General features: G+C 40.6%; 1 protein-coding gene across 2 annotated transcripts in view; it reads left to right on the top strand.

Moving 5' to 3' along the window:
• The window catches only part of LOC114448360 (mannosyl-oligosaccharide 1,2-alpha-mannosidase IA), a 150748-nt gene that overhangs the window by 67162 nt on the left and 58325 nt on the right, over nucleotides 1-25261 (top strand). For both annotated transcript variants that reach the window (XM_028425276.1, XM_028425277.1), the window contains exon 3: nucleotides 21382-21497. In XM_028425276.1, the coding sequence (XP_028281077.1) occupies nucleotides 21382-21497 (116 nt within the window). The remainder of the gene's footprint in view (nucleotides 1-21381; nucleotides 21498-25261) is intronic.

Raw genomic sequence — 25261 nt, 5'->3', positions numbered from 1 at the left:
TATTTTTATTGACAATCAATAGTTTAATAGTGACAATCATCCAGTAATTTAAGAGAGTGTCCAAAATACAATAAATAAAAAAATAATACAAAGGACAAAGACCTGTTTTACGAGATGTGTAATCAGGGCTTCATGTACTTGTGGATGTAAGGCATAAACAACAAAAAGAACAACAGCCAAGGACACTGAAAGCTAATGAACTGTACTGTTGTCAATATTAAAAGTTGAAGGATGATGGAGATGATGATAGACTCAGTGGCCGACTCACTGAGCAGTGATTTGTTTGTGTTAACGCTTCTTTAAGTGAAGTCAGTCTGCTGCAGGGCAGACTGCGGACGCCAAAACACACTCAAAGCAGCGAACCTTAAAATCACATCATTCAATTATTGCAGGCATATTAGCAAACAAGCACCAACTGCTTGTGTTTTACACTTAATGGAGGATTTCTCACTAGCTGTCTGTGATGTAGGTTGTGACGTACTGCTCAGTGTCTGCTAAGTGGTCTCTACTCTGCATTGTAAGGCCATAACCTGTATGTTCCGAGTAGTTCCTTGCAGAATGCTGATTGGTCTGAATTGTTCTGATACAAGCACATGTTTTGAAGCCTGGCTAGATGGACTGTCGTGCGATTATCTCACGAATCTCACAAGAATCCAGCTGCTGTGCAAGGTTGGTAGAATATTGTGAGCTTTTGTGATGCTCATGCATGTGGAATGTGTGTGAGAGCCAAAAGCGGTTCAGCCCTGTGGAGCCATACAGACAAATAGGGTAAATACGCAGTAACATGCACGTTGTACATTTTCACTGAGATTGCCACACTCTTGGCAGAAAAACAGGTATTTCAGATAGTTTGGAAATTGAATGAAACCTTAAAAAATGAATGCACACTTTGCCGACGCCCTGTTTTAAAGTTCTGTTTGTAGTTTGAACAACCCTTTCATGATGCACGTCTGTAATATCTGTGAAATTCTTACCTCACTATCCTATATGAAGGTTGCAATTCATTCCCTGCTTCTTTACAATTAATTTACAAAGCCACTCTGCAATCACGTGGTAGTCACAAAGTGGCTTCAAAGGAAAGAATATAACTAGAAATGCTGTTCCTTATGACAGAGTAACAGCTCAAGACAAGAATGATATGGAGCCAATTACCCCAAAGAATAGTGTGGAAATAAAGGTCTGAGGCTGGAATAATATTTTAAGCTTATAAGAAGGACAGGGTGTATGATTTTGATGTGTGCAAAGTAGTAAACAGCTGAATGATCATCCATATCCATCCATCCATCATCTCCAGTTTGTCCTGCAGTGCAGGGTCACAGCGGGCTGGAGCACACCCCAGCTATGTACGGGTGAAAGGCAGGGTACACCCTGGACAGGTCTGATAATCCATATGACAGATATGTTTGAAGTCTGATAAATGCGCAGAATGTTGCTCCTCTGTGTCAGCCTGTCTCCATTGCAACACCTGCCTGTGTAAGTGACCTTGAAAGCACAGGTGTGTTCAAGTCTTTCTCCCCCTCTTAGGGCAGTTCCAACATGAATTTTCCAAACCAAATCCCAAGCAGTTGCTCTACAAAAGTGTTAGATTCCATGTTCATGGTATAGAAAATGTGGAGTTCACGGCAAGTTAGAAAATACGTTTCCTCTGATCGTGTGGTTTTCAGTTTATATGGAGCACTGATGAGAGTTTGCCCTGGACAGCTGCCTCTGGAAGCCAAACATTTTGGTTTTCACCTTTTAGGGTTAAATGATCAGAAAGCCTATGGAATTTATTTCAAAATAGTGTAAAAATGATTCCCAATAGATACAAGTTGAAGGTGACTGCAGGTTAGAGAGAATTGCTTCAGAGATCTGCTGAGGCTCTCTCCACTGTAGGTGATGCTTTAAATGGAGTCTGTATTTCATTTTGCATATTACCAACTGTGAAGGGCTCTCTCTCATTGACAATACTAAATGGATTTTAAACAAATACTAATTTTGAAAAGTAAAAATATTTTAACAAATTTGAATAGGCATTGAAGAGCTGAATTGAATCATGATTGAATGATTTCTGTAGCTGAAAGTATGTGGAACTAGTTACGTCAAAGTTGAAGGTTTTTAAGCTTCTCCATTGACTTTTTTGAAAAAAAACCTGCTGAAATTGCTTAATATTTTTAATATTATAATATTTTGAAAAAAAAAACCTTGACCCCTCATATCAATGAGCAGAACATGTAGATATTTGAATGGTTGAAGTTACGCTGCGCCACTGAAACTGTACAGACGAATAAATTTGCTTTGCAGCAATCAAACTAATTCAACTAAATATCTTTTATAACTGCTGGTTTTACATTTTCAAACTAATAAAATGATTTTGAACCTTTAATATTTAACACATTTCTAAACAGGAGAAAGTAATATCGCTGCACTTTGCAGTACTAGCAAACTCTTCATATATGGAAAATAATTATTCATTAACTATTGAGAGAAAACCATTAAAGCTCTTCATCACAATAACTCACAGAAAAAAGTTGAAAGGTTTTCTAGAAGGCTTTTTGGCCCCAAATGGAGTTCCATAGATGTTTTTGTGTCAGTTGTTTTCTCACAATAGAGTTTAAAACCACACTAACTATCTCCACTGTTGTAGCCTAGTGTTTTATAATGGACATTACCTTCTTGGACTTTATCTGGCAGCTAATTATCATCTATGTGCACCACATTACACCAAAATCCACATATACAAACAATAAAAGCTAGAATAGAATGAGCTATTTATCTCTGGTAACACAGCTGAGAAAGGTTCCAAGTGTGTGGGGGGAGGGGAAAGACTTCTGTCAACTGAATGTGGTTAATCCCATAAGAAAATATATTTCCAGCCTGTTAAAAGCTGGCATCATTTTCCTGCTCTCAGCCATCCCTGATTACTACACAGTCTATTATCTGGGAGCAGCGACAGGGAGAGAGTCAAAGAGGGAGGAGGAGGAGGAGGAGGAGGAGAGAAAGGGCATCATGCTAGTGAATAAATGTCACATTGTGAGGGGTGGTGCGGGAAGCCAGGTATGAAATTGGATGCTGTGTTCTTTAATATAATCCCCAGAGTAAACAGAGATGCTGTGAGATTGGATCTGGAGTACAGTTAGCATCAGAAGCTTGACAATATGCTGAGAGTCACCAGAACATCTCTGTTCCTCGACACAAGCCACACCACAGAGAGAAGGCACAGAGAGAGACATTATGCTGCTCAACCCCGTCTCTGTCACACTTTTCACTTTTACTGTAATCCGCCTTTATGCATTTCTTTCTATTTTTACCATAATCTCTCTCTTCTTTCTTTTTGTCATGACCCTCGAAGAAGGCTGAAAGCGTCTCTCCCCTAATTCTTTTTTCTTAACTAAAGCTGGTTCTGATATGCCTTTACTTTCATTCTACTTTTGCCTTTTAAAATACAGTCTTTTAGATCTTATTAAAAGTTTCTTTTGCTTAGGGGCAATTATAGGAAGCTATTTAGAGTACTTTCAGCCGCATTGTAAGATTTTGTGAAGTTCTCACACAATTAAAGTTCACAAATTCATTGAATATATGCATATTGCTGGTCTTTGAAACAGGAAACTTTATTTTTGATTAGTAAGCATTAGGTCTGTTAAGATATACTGTTAAATATTTTACTAGAGCAGCATTTTACAGATACACTATTGGTTTGCATCTGGTGTTCCTGCGTGATTTCACTAGATTACCTCATGTCAGCTTAAATTACTCTGTAATTACTCTGTCAGGTTGTAGTTCAGTGTGACTGGAGACTTTATTTTATATTTTCACTGAAAAGTCATCATTAATTGTTTCAGGAAAAGTTCTCACAGAGCCACTACTCCTTTTCTTTATGTCCAAGCGAAACTAAAGAGAAAGATGAATACAATTAATTTGTCATAATTCTGCATCTGTGATGTTGTATTTTAATGTGTTAGATAGCTTTAAGGATCTTTACCACTTTTGATATACAGATATTATATTATAATTTCTACAGTGAGGGACATGCATCTTTAAAGAAGGTCAACTGGATGATGTGCAGCACATCTTGCATACAGCTGTTGACCTTCTGCAGTAATAAGTCTTGAACCAGGCGGTGCTTACTTCACCTAAAACTGAAGTGGTTTAGCCAAATCACAACAACAGGGTCCTGGAAACACGTCGAGATTTCAGGTTTAAATGTTTCCCAGCAACCTGGTATACAGATATGAATACATCATCAATATGTTGTAACCTTTCAAGGTATTTTCACTCATCCAGCAGTTTGGGACTACCAGGTCTATTCTTGCCTTCACTCTCTTTTTAGCTCTGTTTTTGGTCTTTACCTGTTTCTGTAGGCTCTCTAGTTCAAATCTCCATTAATCTGAGTGTAAATCCAGAGGTTGGTGGCTTGGTGGCACTGCTATATCTCATTTTGTTGCTTGTGTTTGTTTCACTCTGACTTTTTTGTGCTTCAGCTAAAACGTTTTTTGTCAGGGAAATCAAGAGATTTCTGCCATCATGGAACAGTTCATGTAAAAAATGAGTTGAGAGATGAAACAGGCTGAGGAGAGGCACTAAGAGGGCAAGGAGAAACAAACGACATAACAAAGGATATCTGCTCTGACATGACATGAGGTTTTTTTTTGGCTAGCTGGCTATTGGGGAATACTTTACTCCCATTTGTAGATACATGAAGTGATTTAGAAGAGTGTGGGAGAGTGATGCTAAGTCATTCTGTGACACTTGTTACTGCAAGACGTGTAAGCCAAAGCTCTTGGTGCAGTGAATTATTTTCAATGTTTGGCTCCCACAGCTCTCGTGCCCCACTTTTATGGTGGAGGGCATTAACTAAAAGTATCAGCAGCGATGGTTCTATATTTCCAGCTTATCTCAGAGGGAGAGACTGCACGGAGCCCTTGGCCATGAATTTAAATGATGTTAAACACAAACAGGGCATTATCCTGGAGAGGTTAAATATGGTATGTAGAAGTATTTTACGCACACAGTTTGCTTTAAAAAACAGACCCTGCCTAGTTACATGGAGATCAGAGAAGTAAAGCAACATTTCTCTGCTTCTGTTTTTTGGGTTGGAATCTCTGTTATATTAGTGAGATAATTACATTTCAGGATGAGCTAATTTGCTTTCAAGTGAATACATTCTCAAAGGATCACCTTAAGAAGTCTGAAAGTAAATCTCTTCATCGTCGCACAGCTGGAAACAAACCAGGGTGGACAGCATGTTTATGTTATTAAACTTTAATCACTGAAGCCCCATAGGCTGGTTTTCTATGATCTGTGGAGAAGGCCGTTTGAGGACAACTCGATTTCAGAAAGGCTCTGTGGCTCTCGGACTGCCTCCAGGATTCATTTTTCTTCCTTTAGCTTTGTCACCGCCACTCTGGGGCAAAAAAAAAAGCATTTGAACAGGTCCCTCAAATCATCTCCGTCTATCCATCTGGTGTCCTTGAAATTTATTATCTGTTCCCTTTCGGCTGCAACAAAGATGCAAGAGTGTGATTAATTAGCCTCCTGTGCGAATGTTTAACACGGTAGAAGTAGATAAAAATGCCCTCCAAGGTCCCACTTATTTTGTTTGTTAAAGAAATGACTGCGTAATAACTGTGGACACCGAAACACACACTGAATCAGCGATTCGATGTTAGGTTATTGACGTCTGTGTTACTGAAATATCTGCTCAAGTTACAGTGCTACCCTTAAACCATACTTTTTAGTTTGTGATCTCACCCTGTACATTCAGATAGGTTAGTGAGTCAGTGTAGCGGTTGTCCAGCATGGCCTCATAGGAAAATGTAATAGCAGGTTGATATTTCAGTTTGTGTGTGTTTCTCCAGCTGCATCTCTATCTGTTCATGGGGATGGTATCCGGAAATGGCGACCACACGATGTAGCAGTTTTCCTTGTAAAATGGGTTTAATGCTATGAATTCGTGTAATTTAAGATGATCTTTAATTAACTACTTACCCTGTTGTTTTTTCTTCATGCCAAATCCTGCCGCGGACAAAAACAAAACCTAGCATCAAGACAGCTCTTGTTGACAGGGGGAACTCCTAAATGCAAATGTCCGCCATGTTGCATGTACCCTTTACCTCCTTACTCTGACTTTTGTGACAGTCCCATGTTGGATGACATCGGGCTGTAAAAATCGCGTGTTTTGTTAACTTATCATAATGTTGTATGCCAAGAAATACGCCATATGTCAGTTAGCATAAACTGCAGCATGTGTAGCATCTGGCGAGTGTGTTGACCACAAGATAGGTTAGTGAGTCAGTGTGGCGTTTGGTCTGAGATAAGTCCAAGAAGAGGAAGGAAGGAAGTAGTGCTGGCCAGGGAGTTGTCTGATTCTAACCTTTTGTCTACTACATTGACAGGCAGCTAGTCATGACTGAAGCTCTTGGTAAGCAACCTTTGGGGCGGAGGATTAACAGGTCTCTGCCATTCATGACTGGCTGCTGTTTCTAAAGTTAGCTGCTTGATTTAGATTTCTATATAGTATAGAATCATTTTCTCTTTGACTTTAAAGGAAATTTAAAGGAGAAACACTTTTGCAAGAAGATCCAAGCCTGAGCTCACAGTTGGTGCTAGCTTCTCTCAATTCAGCCTGTAAAACATCCAGCTTTCTGCGTGCATTAGCAGTTTATTGCAGCAGGGTAGCATTTAAAAAACAATTAGAAGCTGGTGTCATCTCAACTATTTCAGATAGCAGTAAAAGCTCTCAGGTATCACACGGCCATAACCCTCTCCACCCCCCATTTCGACACTCCTAATTTACCATTCTTATTAGTATTCTCATGTAGCACTATCACTTTCTCCACTTGCAAGGAAACGAGATGCCAGCCAGTCCCACAGCCTAAGTGGAGGATTAAAGAGATGTTCATCCCTTTGTGAACGACGTCATTACCCCCGTGCCTGCATATGTGGGTCACTGAAGCACACGGCACATTAAATACCAAGCCAAAACCGTAGTCCAACAGATGCTGGGGACAAGGCGTTTGATTGTGCTGAGAAACAGAGAACATTATATTAGGTGCCACACAGCTGCCCCTCCCTCACTCCAGAGATTTTTCATCAACAATAGATGTCCTATGGCTGTTAAAGGGATTGGCCACATGCTGCTATTCACAATCCAGCTACCCAACTCTCTGCCCCACTATCACAAATGAATGAATATAAAAAAGACCTCTTTATGCATGGAGAATTTTTTTTTTGGCTGATTATTTAATCCTTTCTTTTTTCATTTTGTTCCATCACCCTGCTTTGCCCTCATTCTTCTTCATTCTCCCTCTCCACCCCAAGAGGTGCAATTAAAGAGCATAAGGTCACCAGCTTTTTTTGCCGAGAGTTGTCCCGGCATGCAAAATGAGCTGCCTCTAGCGACACAGTCTGAACCTCTCACCTTTTCTCTCATTGCATGCTAGGGGACCATTTAAAACCAGTAGCGTTTATTAGAAAATCCCAAGGGCTCTTGAGATGATGTAAAGCGCTGCCAGGTGCTCTTACATGACAGGGGAGAGACGAGGAAGAGGAGGGAGGAGGTTTGAAAACTTGATTTAGCTGTGGATCGATGGCCCAAATGATGAAGCCCTGGGTATTCATTATTTAGTTTTCTCTGGGTGGAGAGGTGCAATTGAGAGGTGAAATACATTTTTTATAAAGCAGTTTGGAGTCCTCGAGGGTCCTCAAAATGATGAGGGTTTTTCACCAATTTCCACCGTCCTACATCATTATTACCAGCAAACAAAGCTGTGACAAGATTCTCCAAATATGTATATGCTGAGGCAGCACAAAGACACTGCACACACACACACACACACACAAACTTGTTCATGTTCTGTTGTTAGGACAGAGCAGGACTCAACTCCTCCTGTTTTTGTTATCTAAGGAACATTTTCATTAAAAGCATTTAGCTGGCACCCCCTTCCACTAACGATTGCCTGCATACTCCTCCGCCCACATATTAGGCAGCAGACAGACCCCCCCCTTCACAATTACTACCCAGCAGGCCTTGTGCTTTGTGTTGAATGGGAACACCGTGAAGGTTAGAGAGAGCACAGAGAGAGGGAGTGGCATCCTCCCTCTTCATCAGGGTTAAACGAAGGGCTCCGCAAATGGTGCCTATCACCACCTGTCACATTAGAAACACACGCAGAGCGAAGGGTCGTAACCATTCCACCCACTTTCCATTTCTATATCCCATGAGCTCCATCATGATGTCCGAGACATCATCTGTCTCCATAGCGACTGGCGCCAGGTGACAAATCAGAATCTGGTCCCTTAAACCCCCCCCCCCCCCCCCCCATTCTGAGAGCACATCCCAACCCTCCATTCAATATCACCAGTTTGTTCTGGGACCAATAAGGCCTCAGACTGAAACTGCTGGCTGGACACGTCACATATCAGAATAATTGTCCCACTTGAAACAGTTTCTATCAACAGCAGCGGGGGTTTGGAAAAATGTCTTCTTACAGGCTTTGTTTATTTTACAGTGCTTTGAGAAACATTGTTTACTTCATTTTTTTTTTTATTGAGCAGCGCAAACACATTTTAAATTCCCTGACCTATATAGTGAAAGATATTGAAGGGCTAGATTGAGATTGTACACCACTGCTCAAAGCTGCAAACAGCAAGGACATACATGTTTTTCTTATACTACTTTTCCAACAACCTGGAGTCCTTGTTTGTTCTGTGCATGGTGGATAGGCAGTTACAGAATTATATGGTGACTGACCCTGTTACTCTACAAAAAAAGCACCATCGTTTTCAAGCAGTCTTTACTCTGACACCACACAGACTGTGGAAGCAATTACACCTCGATTCTTATTCTTTTCCATGTTGCAAGAGCCACTGAGCCTCTCCTGCACATTCAGAGTGCTGCAGAAAGAAAGGCTAACAATGTCAATGGACTGTACAGTGTATATGGATATAGGCTAGATTCTGACTTTAAGAACTTACTTTTAATGGTCCTCTCTTAAGGGTTTAAATTCTAAGAAGTAACTAGTTGAACTACTGAAAATTGTAAAAGTGACTTGGAAGTTAGCATAGGCTACATGAGGACGCCTCACTTCACAGACTCAGGGAAACTTACAGACCAGAAGTGCAGTAGAGGACTCATTTTACCTGAACTCTCGGTACTTTCTGGAGTATTTAAGGTGCAAGGAGATGAGAAACTTGACAGCAAGGCTCTGATAAAGCACTCAGGGGGCAAACCTGCTGTCAGAGCAGGTTTTTGTCTCGCTGCATGTAATGACGGCCCTGGCTTGCTCTGCATCTGCTGGCACCGAAGCAGCAGCAGCAGCAGCAGCAGCAGCGACTGCCTGGAGATCACAGCACACCCAAAATGGGCTCAGTGCTTCGCTCATAACAAGAGCTAGTGACAGGGTTATAAAAGCATGCAGGGTTTCATGAGGATAGATGGCTACTGTACCAAAGAGATAAAGCCCAGAACAGAGACAGACATGGTTTTTTGTAGTGTTGAGAGTGCGTGACCTTTTAGTGAGTCATTTGTGGTGATGTGCTGTGAGGCTTTTTTTCCATGTCTTTCATAATGTATTAAAACTTAGTATATATATTTGAGGTTTTGACCTTATTCCCTATCTGATACAGAAAACTCTTCTACCACAAAAAAAAGGCAGAAGACTGGATGATGAAAGCCATCGTTCGTTATCACCACCATATTCCCGCTCCTCAGATTAGAACAAGTCCTCCCCATTGGGCATGAGCACATCATCAAGCTTTTGCACAGGGATTATGGTGAAGATGATGAAAAACTGGTTGCAAAATGTATGAGGAAGCCTAGGGATTATAAAGGATTGTATTCTGTGTTACTGTAATGATTCAATGGCAAATTGATAGATACACTGGTCACATTTATTTATTTATTTATGTATTGTGCCTCCAGATGCACTGTTTATTCCGTTTCTTCTTCCCATTTATGTTCTTGTTGTTGAACTGTGTGTTTATGTAATCTGTCATCAGTGATCAGGCTGCAGTGACGTAGATCCGGAGTCACTGGTGATGACGTCTCTGCAGCTGGAGACATGCTGTTTGGTGTGTAGTAATCAGTGTTTGGCAGTTTTAATCACAAGCTTTTCCTGCCAAGCTCTTAAGCTTGTGGTCGTATTAAGGAGAAGATTTTACTTCATTCACTTATTTTAGGGTCTAAAATTTACTAAAATACACTTTTTTTTTGCTATGCTTCATCGCAGCCTCTCTCCCCTGTTGACCTGAATAAACAAACCCCCTCCTCTACATGCTAAGGCGTCCACCCCGCCTTTTCATCCATCATCATAAAATCAGTCCCTTGTGAATCATCAGACCTTCAGTCTGCTCAAAGACGATCCCCAGTTTTATTAAATCCCCTCACACTTCTGTTCTGTCAGGTGCATTGGGGACATTTAGTTTTGTCTTTGTGTTCATTTATCATTGTTCTTTGGAGGCACAGTGTCATGTTTACACTGAACAATATTCCCTTTCTGGTGTTTCTGTTGTCTCGCTGCTTCACTCACTTTTACAAGTGAGCACTACATTAGCTGTGGTCAATCTCTTCAGCCTCTGCATACATTATGTGCACATTCAATTTATACAGCCTATATTGTCATTGATTGACTACAGCACTATACTTTTATCCTCATTCTTATTCATCTTCATCATGTGTGTGTGCAGAAAATACATTTTCCTCCTACCACCAAGCGTCCATAACAGATCCCTGCAGGGTGGGGTTCATGTTCTGCGCTGTAAGAAATGTGGTTGTTAGGATTTATATGTAAAAATGCATGAAATTATTTTTTTCTTTGGTGTATCCCGTCATAAAGGTTTTGAGAACATTACAGCCGCGGCCCGACAGTCTGTACCACACTTCATAGGTGTTGGCGATGGTGCTAACAGCCTCTGGCTCCTTGGAAACAGAAGAGGGTGACACTGAAATAAACACGCGTATGTAGGGTGAATCGGTGGAAGAGAAATTGACACTGAGTAATGTGGACAAGTGTTTCAACTTGTATTCCTCCAGGAAATATTGTTCGAAAGTTTGCATTCACTTTTGTAATTGAGTGTGAAATTGCAGGTGAGCGAGAAGCAGTATTTTTTAGTGTTCAGGCAACTGGTCTCTGAATAGGCTTTCTAAAAATCAATTGATGTTTAATTATAATCAGTTTGTCAATAATCTTGCAGCTTCATTAAAAGTGCTTTTGTTTTTCATGCCTATTAACCTGTTAAAGACATGAATTTTTCCAGACACATACGCTGCTCCCTGCTTCCATGTTCATTCTTTAATTGTTAATGGGTGCAAATGAAATGGAACAGCTGCTCTTTAATATGGCTGCTTTAATTTTGTCTGGTTGGCGGGTGCTTTTTGTCAACAGGCTATTGCGCCCCTCCTAAATTGATTGGCCTGTACATTTTCTGTGCACAACTAGTGAGCTAGAAAGCTGCGATCAGATGAAGCCTGCTGTGTGGAATGGGAATCATTGTCATCTGTCCAGAAAAAAAACAATACAGATTACCTCTGATATGATATAAGGCTACCTGCTGCAAAACAACATAATTTAATTACTGGAAGCAATCTGTTTTTTTGCTTATGCCTGCTTATAAGTTGGATGACCTTACATCTGACAGTTATTACTGTTGAGTGTCTTTATCAACTGCCTAATCAGAGCCTTTAGCTTTAGCTGTCATCTCCAGTCAGGTTGTGTCGGTTGACAGAGCATCAGATGTATGATCCCTCTCTCTCCCACTGTGCTGCCATGTCTGTTGATCAATGCAAGACAGGCTTTTTTGGAGAGGGAGGAGGCGAGGGGTTCGATAACACTGTGTGCGGTGTGTAATCTCATCTGAGAGGCTGTCATATCAGACAGGGAGGCTGCACTGACATGCCACGCTCTCCCAGAGTGGCAAATTAGATTGCTGCAATTAGACTGACGTGTGTACTGCTTGAAGTCTGCAGCCTCTCTAATTATGTCTGGACAGTGTGCGTTTTATATCTGTTTGTGATTAGATTAATCTGTGTGGAGGTGTTCCGATTGGCTTCTTAGTCTTTGACACTATGATGGCTTATTGATAATACTTGTAAAAGCCAGTCGTATCATATTTAAACCTAATTCACGACTGTAAAATGAACACTCTGTGGGGTGGGGTGGACTGTATTCCAGTTGGCTCTGCTTCATAGAAGCAGGAAATCTCCAAAGTGCAGATACTACTGCTGTTTAAGGCTGATTTATTTTTATTTTTTCTCATTTATATTTCAGGCATCACTTTTTGCAGTCAACCATAAGAGGCCATTTGAGGAACTGCGGTCTTTGCCACTTCTGACATTCGGAGGTTGGCACTCACAGAACCAAAGAAACAGATTGAATAGGACAGGTGCCTTCAAAGTCAAACCTGGCAGTGTACTGGATTAACTATATGTCAGTCACTGTGTATCACAGGCGACGAATCAAATTGATAAAATGAGCCACTGAGAAAATGACACACAAAAAGTAAGCGAGTTACAGTCAGCACATTCAAACCACTGGTCAATGAGAGGACACTGACTGGTTCAAACCTTTTGAGGTTTGGTGACGATCACCTGGCAAGATTGATTTCTGCAAGTTCTAAAAATCTCTTGCAGAATCCAGCTACCTCTGCAGGTAACAAAAAATAAATGCTGTTGCAATGAATTCAGTGTTTGACCTGGTGCATCATGCAGAAACATTAATGTGCTCTAAAATAAAAGATTCCTGCTGTTCACCATTCCACCTGCAGTCTCTGGCTCAGCTGTCTTCCTCCTCTTGCAGACTTCATAATGGAACAAATTTATTATGACTCTGACTGTAATATCTCCCTGATCCATCAATTCTCCTTCCCTTCCTCTGTCTTGCCAAGAAAATGCTGTCGCTATAGGAGGCACAAAGTGCCATTAGATGCAAGTCCTTTTGCAGGGCATTTTGACTGTGTGATTACCATAATGGTGACACTGTGGGGAGGGGGGGGGGCTGCGTGTGGCAAGATTGGATGCAATCAGGATGCCTCTAATTTTGTCCATGTGGTCCATTTTGTGTACTAACCAGATGTGAAAGGAGTCTAATAAGTGTGTGTTTTTTCCTGTAGCAGTGTACATGGACACATGCTATAAGCAGTGGATTTGTGTATGCGTGGTACTGGTAGCCATGGCAGCAAGGCAGTTCTACAGATTTATTCACAGAACAAAGAAGTCTACTTATTTTCATGGACACATATTGCTGCCTATTTGAAAAAAAAACTTTGTAGTTAATGTACTCAGTCAGCAGCAAGGAGAATACAACAGTTCCCAAACTACAAGAGAAACCTGAGAAGTGATAGACATCCTCCAGCCTGTGACAATTCCATCTGCCGACAGTGATCAAAAGAATGAATGATCAAAAGAAGAACAAATAAACACACCGTTTTTACCCCATGATTTTATTTATTATCTTATGTTTGCATTACTTTTCTGATGTATAGGTATTTATGGAAATCTCTTGAGCTTATTTACATTTCCTTGTGCTGCCGTGTCAACTTGAATTCCGCTTACAGAGGACAAAAAAAGGTGCAACTTATGAGCGTAGATCTGAAAATAGATTTGAAATGACAGTGACAGGAATGGTAAATGGATTCTTAAAGGTTATAAAGCAGCAAAGCAGGTTTCTGCATTTGAGTTGACTACAAAGTGAGTTTAACATACAGTATAGGAACTTTGATTTTTACATATAAGCTCTTACTGACAAACATACATAGAGATGAGCTCTCTGTGCCTGTTTTTGTTTTTTTTTTTTTGTTTTTTTGCAGCTTTGCTGAGAGCTGAGCTGTTTTTCTCCCACCTCCCTTCTTCATCTCTCTCTGCACTCGTCTGGACAGGGGTGCTACATCAATGTCTCACACACAACACAGCTATGCATATTCCTTGAAGCGGGGTCAGTTTTCCTTAGCCTTATGGTTTAAACGATGCGTTTCAGTAAACAGACATCTCCAAACAGCTGTGTCTCTGTGGCTGTCACCTGCTCTTCCAGGTTGTCTTTAAATATGCTTCGAATTTACATTTAAGGTGGAGGGAAAACACACTGCAGACCAGGTGATGCTGAGAAATGTGTTGCAGACAGTTTTTTTCCCCAGTGTTAAGATAACAAGCTCTGCAGCCTTGATGGGACAGCCTTGATTCAGCTGAACATTTCTAATGAGCCCTATGTATGCACTCTTGTTCTGTGGAGTAACGGGGCTTTGCAGTGGTAATCAGTGGGATTAGTTTCTCTGACTTACATCTTGTAGCTAGGATAGGATAGGATCTAGAAGTAAGGATCTCATATTAACTGCTGCAGAAGGTAGAGGGAGTAGAAGAAGGTTCTCTGTGGGACATGGAAAATTGAAAATTTAGTTATTAAAGATGTAGTTATTATAATGCAATCTTATAGCCAACATTTTTAGGCATAATATCTACCTTCATCTGTCACAGAGGCTGTTTATCACCAAAAATTAAATAACCCAGAATCAGAATTAGAATCAGAACCAGAATCCCTGAGGGGAAATTCTTGTTTATAGATACATTGAAATATGAAATAGAATATATAATAAATATCTAAATACCTAGATAGCATTTAAATCCCTGAGTTGTTTCTAAAGAAGAAGAAACATATTTGCTACTGTATAAAAACCTTCACACAGTAAAGAGCATGACATGAATGTACCAGTATGAATGTACAGTGTCTGAGTGACTGTGACAGTTCAGAGTTCAGTAGTTTGACTGAGACAGGCAGGAATGACTTCCTGTGTCTCTCAGTGGTGCATCGTGGGAGTCGGAGTCTGTTGCTGAACAAGCTCCTGGAGCTGGTCAGCACAGTGTGGAGTGGGTGAGAGGGACAGTCCAGTATGGTCTTTTTTTGGACAACATCCTCCTCTGACACACCTCTGTCATAGAGTCCAGGTCCTCTCCCACAACATGGCCGCCTTCCTGATGATTCTGTCGAGTCTGTTTATGTCCCTCACCCTCAGACTGCTGCCCCAGCAGACAACAGCATACATGATGGCACTGGCCACCACAGACTCATGGAACATCCTCAGCATCGTCCTGCAGATGTTGAAGGACCTCAGCTGCCTCAGAAAGTAGAGGCGACTCTGGCCCTTCCTGTAAACAGTGTCCACGTTCTTACTCCAGTCCAGTTTGTGGTCCAAGTACATTCCCAGGTATTTGTGCTCCTCCACCACCTCCACACTGACCCCTTTGATGCTAGTAGGGGTCACTGGAGCCTTTGTCCTCCTCAGATCCACCACTAGTTCCTTTGTCTTCGTCACATTGAGCAGTAGGTGGTTGCTCTCCCTCCAGGTGACAAAGTTATCCACCACGGACCCAACGTATTTTTAGTGCTCTAAGCAATATGTATAAGTCTTTCTGATGTTCTGCCCTCTACTGGATGACATCACCCTTTAGTATAAATAATTAGTTAAGCAGTTTTGTCCAATGTTCCTATAATGATATCCAAACAGTAACACAAAGGTGGCACAGCCCAAAGATGTCTTCAAGAAGTACAAGAGTGGATGGATGAATTATGACTTTCTGCCATGATTTATACTACATTACATGCTGTAACTAGATTATATAGCCTTCATGCTAGATAATCTCACCACCAAACGGATACCAATGAATCCGAGGCTAGCTGACAGTCAGTTGGGTTTTTCTTAAGAAGGCATGGCCCATATAACTCCTTTTGAAGTGTCAAATGTTCACGTGGTGTATACATAAAAAAATAATCCCTTGGTTTGTTGATCCACTCACTATGTATGATTCATGACTGTTCTGAAGCTTAGCCTCTTTAAGCGTCATTATCTCAAAAAAGCATATATATGCGTCATTCGACTCCACTGCAGTAAGAACCTGGTTGACCCAGAAATACAGGGTGCATTTGAACATGCCATAATATGCCTCATCAGTGTGAGTACATCCAGTCAATCCCCATCCTCTTTCATTATTGATATTTCATGGCTTATCTGACATATTCTCCTCAAGGAGACTAATGCACACCGTTGGTATTCCAGCCCTCCAGAAAAGTCCATCCTGATGGATGGCCGTGACACTTCTCGTTCTCCACCTCTTCCCACTCCTTTCACGTTCTGCTCAGTAACCCTACTTAATCCAACTCCTTCTAAACTTGCTGTCTTCTCACCCGCCATTGCTCTGTTGATGCTCTCCATCAAAAGTCAGCTCACCTACAGGATCATCTCCTTTCTTTATCTGCAGTGCTAACATTGTGCTTTGAATAGCAAACAGCTAGATAAGCCTGTCTCTCTGCTGCTAGGTAGCATCAGTGCTAACAAGATACTCACTGACCTTGCGATTGATAATTGGATACTGGTAACCATTGGTAACAGGGCAGTGTAATTAGTGTGAATCCCAGTGTCTGCATAAATTAAATTTACGTTGATGTTACCTGCATGGCGTACAGTATTGACGCTTCTTTAATATTTGATTTGCTTAGCTTTGTGCTATCAGTCGATGTATAACTTTGATTTGATTCCTGTGTGAACTTTAAATCTGATTGTTCTAATCTGGTTAACATTAGGTTACATTATTGCACTTTTTACAGTGAACAAATTCATTTCTCTTCAGGAATACTGGTATATATTTTTCATGCATATCATTCAGTATAAGCTATTTGAATGAAATTAGAGGAGAAATGTTGCTGCTGAACTATCCTCTGAGGAATAAAATAAACGAGTGGTTTATGCTGATACATATATATCTGTAGTGTGTGTGTGTGTGTATGTGTGGCTCGGGTAAGAGGGAAACGGAGTGAAGTAATATTACGCTACACAGTACAGTTCTGCAGAGAACGATTGATCATATTAGCTCAGGCCGTCTAATGTAACCCCACTGACCGACACTGACTGTCCTGTGACAGCTGTGATGAATGAACATCCACTGGCCAATGTCTGACTAATGGCTTTCCATGTACTCTATGTGCATACACACACACACACACACACTCACTCACTCTCTGTTGCACATTTCTTGATCTTCATCATGCACACCTCTGATACTTATGTTGGTATACTCACACTTTGAGTAATTAGATTTACATTTAACAGGGTCATGTAATAATTATCTTATTATAAAGTACTGTTTTATTTCATTATACTACCCAAATTACAAATATTTAATATTTTTCCCAGTGCTGAAAGGACTTTATATTGCTGTGAAAATTAGCCCACAGTGACTGAAAATGTCATCTTTACATGTTAATTAAAGTCTTTACTCAACATTGTATGAGGATGTAAACTATTTGGAGGAGGCATACAGCCAATTAATTAGTACGTGTTACTGTGTAGTACACCTTCAATATTAATATGCATCATGTGAGTGCGAGTATAAATTGAAACCTTAAAACAAGATTTATGCACATGATCTTTCTTTCTATAAAACGTCCCCATTAAGTCAGCTGATAATTCGGGACCTGTTGTTGGTGTATGACTTTAATGGTGGTGAAGTCCCTGACAAATTTGCAATTCAGCTAATTAACTAAACAAATTGGCACGGAATTATCTTGGCCTCCCTCTGGGATCGGGACAGTTGCTGGCTTTGCATTGTTCTATGGATGGTTTGTCATTATTTATGGACGGATGCTCCCTGAACAGCATTTTAAGCTGATACTTCAAAGCGTGCGTCTTTCTGTTAAATAATATTAGTATTATCTGTCCTATCTTGAGTCTGTAAATACAGCTTATGTTTGTTTACTTATAAGCTTTATGAGGCAATAAATATAGGAGTCTAAATATATTAAGGAGGACATTAGAATGCAAAATGAGATCCACTTGCATGCATGTTTATCAGTCTTTATAAATGAACACCTATTGCCCCCCTTCTTCAGAGGGTCCCTTAGGGCTCCTTCCATTTGTAGCAGAGGGTTACAAAAATAAATAGCTTCTTAGACCATGGAAGCCGAAGGAGCAGGCCATGATGGATTGATCTGCTCCGTCTATCCTCGGAGTCAATCAATCATTTTAGCTTTGGTGCTGTTTTCAACAGGAATTTTCCACACTCTGCTGTTTTGCCTGTAGCTGCACAGAGCTACTTGTGGGCTTGCATAACCAGAGGGCATTAGATATCTGATTACATCCCTCTTCTCAGGCGTCACCAGCACTGTTTGTCATCAAACAGAGATAAGACTGCTTAGCAAGCACTGTAATAACGGTCCTCTTTTCGCCTAATAAAGTTTGAGCTACCTCTGAAAATACTCAAGAAGCAGGAAGTCATTCAAATAACCCCACATATGTGCCAGGCCGCGGGTAACATCCCCGGCAGATGGTCCGCTATAGAGTTATGAAAACAACAGAAGCGTTAGTACCATGACACAGTAACCTCGTTCGGTGCGGTGTACTGTGACGAAAAAGTGTTAGTATTGCAGTGTGGCGTTACAGGATATTGAGACCATTTTGGTATGTTAGGCCATGTGTGTAATGACCAGAGTGAATGACGGCCACCATTCATTCAACCCAAACTATTGATCTCTGTCCCTTGTGCCCTTTGGCATCCAAGCTGACCTCATTAGCTAATCCATAAAGCTATGGAGATGAGGTGAAAGGTCAGTGATGAGGTGGAGGGTTTTGTAATAATGTTAAGTGCAAGCTACAAATACTGTGTGGACAGCATGAGGACTGAAAATTCTAAAGAGGATCAGAGGAATGCTGGAGTCATTGATTGACTGTCTGTCTGTCTGTCTGTCTGTCTGTCCGTCCGTCCGTCCGTCCGTCCGTCTGTCTGTCCGTCTGTCTGTCTGTCTGTCTGTCTGTTGCAAAGTTTGATTATATAAGTGATGTTTTATCATTGAAGCATTGCAATTACTGACTAGTACTTCGGAGCATAACTAATATTGAACTGATTAACCAAAACACAGAATTGATCGATTGATTAATTGATTGATCTGCACTATTATTTGAAGAACATATCAGACTCTTACACTCTACTACATTAGCCAGGCCACCGTTCTCCTAAAAGCTGAATTATGTTATATATATATATATTATTTATTTTATGTCCATCACTACAAACAAACCTTTTTACTTACATGACGTCATGTAAGTCATTAGTTTAAAAAACTATGCTAAAAGGTCCATTTTCAGCTAGCAGGTTTCTGTAGCCACTGCCATCCAAGTAACCCATCAGAGAGGAGCTGCATCACACTGATGATGTACCAGACTTCCTCAAAAAGGGCGTTAGCAATTAAACTGTCCCCATTTGGCAAAATTGCCAACAGAAAACTTGTACTGTGTGTTTTCACAGTGTATTTTACAATGGATGCTTAAAATTTGCATTTGTTTCAATTGCATTCATTTGTTTATTGGCTACATAAACAGCTGTCCTTAATCTTCCCACTTTATTCTTTTCTTGGTTCTTGTTCTATGTTGTTAACCTTTATAGCAAAATGGTAATAAAAATGCCTTTGAGCACTCCAGACAGGAAGCTGAATGTTACAGCTTCAAGGAGGATTCTGAGATGGCATTGCAAGCCATCGACAGGTTGTTTAAGTGGGAAGGTGTGGCAGGGCATTGGTGGAGTTTCTCAGCCCTCTGAGGCCCCCCGAAGGCCCCCTAACAGCCCGGGGCTCTGTGCAGCTTTATGCCTGTCTCATCTTTTGTGTGTGGAAGCATCACAGAAAACAACTTTTTACCTCTATATAATGCATCATTCCAACAACTTTAACATCGACACCGCAAACAGATTGTCAACAATACACCAGCCAGGTGTACACATAGACACACACACACACACAGACACACACTTTTAGCTTTATATGGAGCCATTGATGGTGAAAGCAGTTAGTGCAATATTAGGGAAATAATAAAGCCACCCTTCTGAAACCTTTTTTGTGTTGTTGCCTGAAGGTTTTAATTTGCATATTTGGTGAGTTTTAGAATTATTTCTTAATACACTTTGATGCGCCAGGTTGCTGCACGGTTGCATCAGATCAATCCAGCCATCTACTGTAGGCTAAGTTCATTCTCAGAGATGAACGTAAAGGTTTTTCATCACCTCTGCGATGCAGGTCTGTTCTCACACTGTTGAATTTCATCCTGTGATTTACGTTGTGAGCCCTCGGGCAGTTTGATTCACTGTTTAGTTTAGTCACAGTTTCTCCTTATTAAACTTCCAAAGCACAATTTGCTCTTTAACTTTTTTTTACAATAATTCATTAGGATAATGGCTCTTTTCCCTTTTGTGTCTGTAAACTTCAGCACATTTGCATAATATTTGTTCTTATGAGAATGAAAATAGGCCACGCAGTCCCTCATAAACACCCTCTGGCTTTTCTCATTTACGTGATGAAAAGAAATGAATAGCTTAAAATAAGATTCTTAAAGACAGACGCACACAGACGGATTTGTGAAGGGAATATGTCAGCTGGGTGTAATACAGGAGCAGCTGTTAAATGTTATAATAATCAGTGTATCACTTCTTGTTTCCCCCCCCAGTGGTTTCCTTCTTAAATGACTTGACTTTCATGTTACAGCAGAGAGAAGATGCTTTTTTATGTGGGGGACACACAAAGCTTTTTTTGTATTCATTCAACATCACGACAGTAATTACATAGTAAGTGTGGCATGTGAAGGACTTTGATGTCTTTGCTTTTTATCACACGTGCTGCCAAGTTAATAGTACTAATCAGAACATTAAAGGTTTGGGGTTAAATCCAAAAGTGCTTATGTACTGTCCAAGAACTCAATGTGTGTAACAGTTAAGACAGTTATCAACAGTTTTCTTCTCTTTTATGAATATTTTATTTTAAAAGGAAACCCCATTGAGAAGGATTCCTTTACTACCTTCAGGGATGAGGAATTGGAATGACTCAGCATCAATGTGAATGTGTTTTTTAGTGTGAAACTTTCAAATCTTAATAAGAAAAGCTAAAGCCTGATGCTAGCCACTAACACAGAAAACATTTTCAGAAAAGGTATAAATGAGCGGTTTTTCAGCCCCTTATGATGTCATATGTTGAGATTCTTGTCCCTTGTTACCACTCAACTAATAATGAGGCCGCTTGTCCTGCCTCAGTTTTTGGGCCATGGGCAGCTCATTTGCATTTAAAGTTGCAGACACTTGTAAACAGCCTGTTTGGAACAGAACAAAGACACTGCAGGCTTCAGTGTTTGGCACTTCTCTATTGGTTTCTCTCCTCTGCCAGAGAGGCTGCCACTTTGTGGGACCTTTAAAAACCTATTCATAGCAAGAACTTCAAGAGTTGTCAGAGCTGTAAAAAAAAAAGTAGAGTGTGAGTTTATTTGGTCACATGTTGCAAATTGTTGCTTTTTTTTGTTCTGCTAAAACAGGCAAAAACGTGTTTCTCCTATATGACTTGTCTGTGCGTCAGTAGGTGCTTAACTCTGTTTTTATGCCTTTTGCAGGTGGTCTGAGAGGAGCATCCATCATTGACTCTTTGGACACACTGTATATTATGGGACTGATGGAGGAATACAACGATGCCAAGGAGTGGGTGCAGTCCAGCTTGGACCTAACCGCGGTATGAAACCTTTCATCAAGATTTTCTATTTATTTATTTTACTAAATGTAAATTTAAATTAATTTAATTTAAACCGAAAGCCTTCCACCACTGGGCTTTACCACACTCTTCCTACATAAACATAATTAAGTTTTCAGCGGTGGCAGCGCATGGCGGATTGATTTTAGGCTGCTCTTTTGTGCTTTAACAGCAACATTGTGTCCACTGAATTTTGACAGTTTTCCAAAGCTCAGGACATGCAGGCAGAAATCAAAAGCTTCCTGTGTGGGCAACCGGTCACGCTGTGTTAGCGACTGATGGGATTCTCTGCCTTTGCTGAAAGGTCTTTGTGGGGCAGAAAATGTGATAAATAAAAGAGAGAGTGGAGAGGAGGGGTCTAAAGGATGTTTTAGATAGAAAAATTGTCTGAGAGAGGAGGCAAAATGAGGCCATGACCCTCTCACTGAGAGTAAGTCTGTCAAGACTGTGCCGTAACCAGCTGAGGGTTGCCAGTTTTCACATTATGAGGAATGATTGATAAGTGTGTGGCCAATGAATTTTGCTCCTTGTATTAACGCGCTGTTTCTGAAGCACCGTTCTCTGACATCACACAACAATGGCACATGATCAGAAGGTCAAACTGTCAGTTTGTAGCATGTTATGCAAATGAGAGGGGTCAATTGTGGGCCACTTGTCAGTTTTACACCAGCTGTATTAAAACGTGGTTTACGTAATAGTGTGCAATTACAGAAAGCTTGCAAACACAACCATGTCATTATGACTGTCAACGTGGTGCTCCAGACACAAGGCAATAATTACACCAATTCCCTGCCTGTTATGACAGCATCTCAAATGTCTCAACTTTGAGTTTTTGTTTTGTTTGCAGACAAAATATTCTTCAGTTAGCTTCGAAAACACTTTGTTTACTTCCAGTGTCTTGCTGAGGAAACAAATCCTGATTATGTTTGACACATGTGGCATAGTGCACACAACGCCCCCCGGCACTGAATTGTGTGGGAATATTGTCAAGCCAGCAGTCATAATACATAGTTATTCTTTAGGGAAGTCGCTCTGGTTCACAATCAGGGCTTTTTTTTATGTGCTGTTATCCTGCAAAGCTCAGCACATTCATGATCACTGCCAGTTCTGAGGTCATAAAGAAATCAACACAACAGCGAGTCTTGATTTCGCATCAAAAGAAGCCTATTTCATTCTCGCAGACATTTCCTCAGATGCGCAGTGAATGACAGACATGGAGGCAGTCTTGACATGCAGCTTTCGTGGTCTGTTTTCAGTGAATGCAGATGACTGTTAAAGTGGAGCTGTAGCTGCTGGATGCGGCCGCCCTCACAGTCTGAAGGGAGACAGCTAGTAATGGCAGCTGCTGACGAACAGCCACAGTGTCACCAATCATAAAGACAACAACCCAGGATTTACACTTCACAGTGCACTTTGTCACGGGTGTCATCCGCCACATTCCATCAACTTCACCCTCTCATGGCTTCATCAGTGGTCAACAGAGAGGGGAATTCTCCTATTCATCACATTAAATCTGACTTATTAGTCACAGCTTCAATTTATCGTCTAAATCTGTGAATATTTTAGGGGCACATGATTTCATGTCCTGGTGGAGAGGTGCTGTTAAGTGCTTCTTTCTAATGTCATGGCAACATCTTTGGGCTATTGTGCTTCTTCCTAAAAATGGTTTTAAAGTCAAGTATATTCCATCCATTCACATTCATAAATACACACTGAAAGTGGCGCACATTAAACACGCTGGCTCAATGTACTAATCTTGGGGATGGTTCACCAAGCTTCCCTAAAAGCCTACGGAAATGTTTGGATGTTCAGATTTTTCCAACTAAGGAAGTGCAAGCAGCATAAAAGCAACTGCTGCATGTAAAGTCAATAATATACTCATTATTTAATCGCTTACATGAAATCATATTAGCTTGTAATAAAAAATAAAGGTAAAAAAAAAGTAATAAAAAAAATTATTTGAGGAAAAGAACCTGTTATGGATTTTGATTGTTGAATCAAGTAGATGATCAAAGTGTTTGTTTGAAGTGTTCCTGCCAGCTCAGGGTCATTTTCAATTTATAGCGGATCATTTCTTTCTTTTACATTAAAGTAATTGTAGTCATGCGGTTTTGCCTCTCTTAAATGTCTTTCAGTGGGGTGTTTTAATGTCTTTTTGTCTTTGGGTCATTGCTCTGAAATCCCATCTGTGACCGTCCTAATGTTACCCTTTTTATTCTTAGCTTTTGCTAATGTTTTATAACAACCAGCAGGTCACACCTAACAAAAAGGGGATATCAAAATGCAAACACAAGCGGTGATTTCTGATGTCTTTCTGATGCAATGTTCTCCAAATGTACACATCCAGTGTGTTTTTAATGACATTACAGTGTAAGCAGGTGCAGCAGATGCAGCCACCTACACTGCAAACACTTGTATCATAGTGTCTGTCACACTGAGCTTGACACATACTGACAGTCGTTCTATAACATATTCACAGTAAAACGCAGACGGGCGATGTTACAGTGATTCAGCCCATCTCTCTCCACAAAAAGGGCTCGGACATCAGCTGCCTGCTCATTATGATTTCTACAGAATTTGTTCCTTCTCCTTTATTTATCTTTTTAACAAATGGGTTTAGTAATTCTGAAATGGCATATTCTGGTGGTCTGTGCCAAGTGAGCAAATTAAATTCTCTGAAATGCATCTGGACCATATGACTTTGAAACCAGCTCCTGATGCAGATCTGGGTGAGCAGCTCAGCAGACAGACCGGCCCATTCTGGTGCAATTATCAAGACAAAAGAAGCTCCACAATGTTTCTGCCAGTGTTAGCTTTTGCCATATTTCTCCACAAGCTGTTGTTGCATAAAGACTGAATCAATATAGGCATGATCTATGCAGATCACCATTATGAGGGTTGACTTGATGAAGGGTTTTACGTTGTCGTGTGGTAGCCTAATGAAGACTTCAAGATGAGATTTTCCACACTTCTAAATGTATTGTTTATTTTTTCACACGCTCCGTGGTCATATCTGCTGTCAGGGTGTGAAATGAAAAATCAGAAATCAGAGAGTGGCCTTTGGTTTATTGATGGATATTGGCTCAGCAAAGCAGCACTGCTAATGGTGTTTGCTGTGCGTATCCGTGTCATGGAGCTTTTATTTTTTACTAAGAAAAATTGCTGACAGACGATGGAAAACACAACTGCACAGGCCATGGCGCTCTCTGTGGGCTTCATAAAGGTCTTAATATACCCAAACACTGAATGTAAGATATGAAAATTACACAATGGACTGAATGGTCCAAAGGTTAAAAAAAAATAAAAAATAAATACAGCACGTGCCAGGACAGGAAAAAAAAAGCAGATCTTTTCTTTTATCGCTCCCAGCAACACCCACAAGATTTCACACTCACTTCATTTGAGATGAGAAATTATAGGCATGAATGTGCAAATTATCCAGTCACTTTGCCATCCTGGTTTGGCTTCCAAGCTTTTTTTTCACTGAGGTTTTATCAGAAGTTATTGCCAGTGGATGCTGCTAGTTATGCTAAAGAGGCTTCATGGGAATCATCAACAAACACACAGAAGGACCCTTTAATCCTTTTGTAAACAGCCACAACTGTAAAATCACATCAGGTTTTTCTGAGGAGACACTTTAGTGTCTGATTTTATTATCATTTAGTAGGACAATGTGTATGTAGGAGGAGAGTGTGCACTGCACTGTGCACTTGTGAATGGTGGGGATGTTGAAAGTAGTTCTTTGT

The sequence above is a fragment of the Parambassis ranga genome, chromosome 16 (assembly GCF_900634625.1).
Source record: "Parambassis ranga chromosome 16, fParRan2.1, whole genome shotgun sequence".
NCBI classification, from domain to species: domain Eukaryota; kingdom Metazoa; phylum Chordata; class Actinopteri; family Ambassidae; genus Parambassis; species Parambassis ranga.
This window is presented reverse-complemented; position numbering and strand designations above follow the sequence as displayed.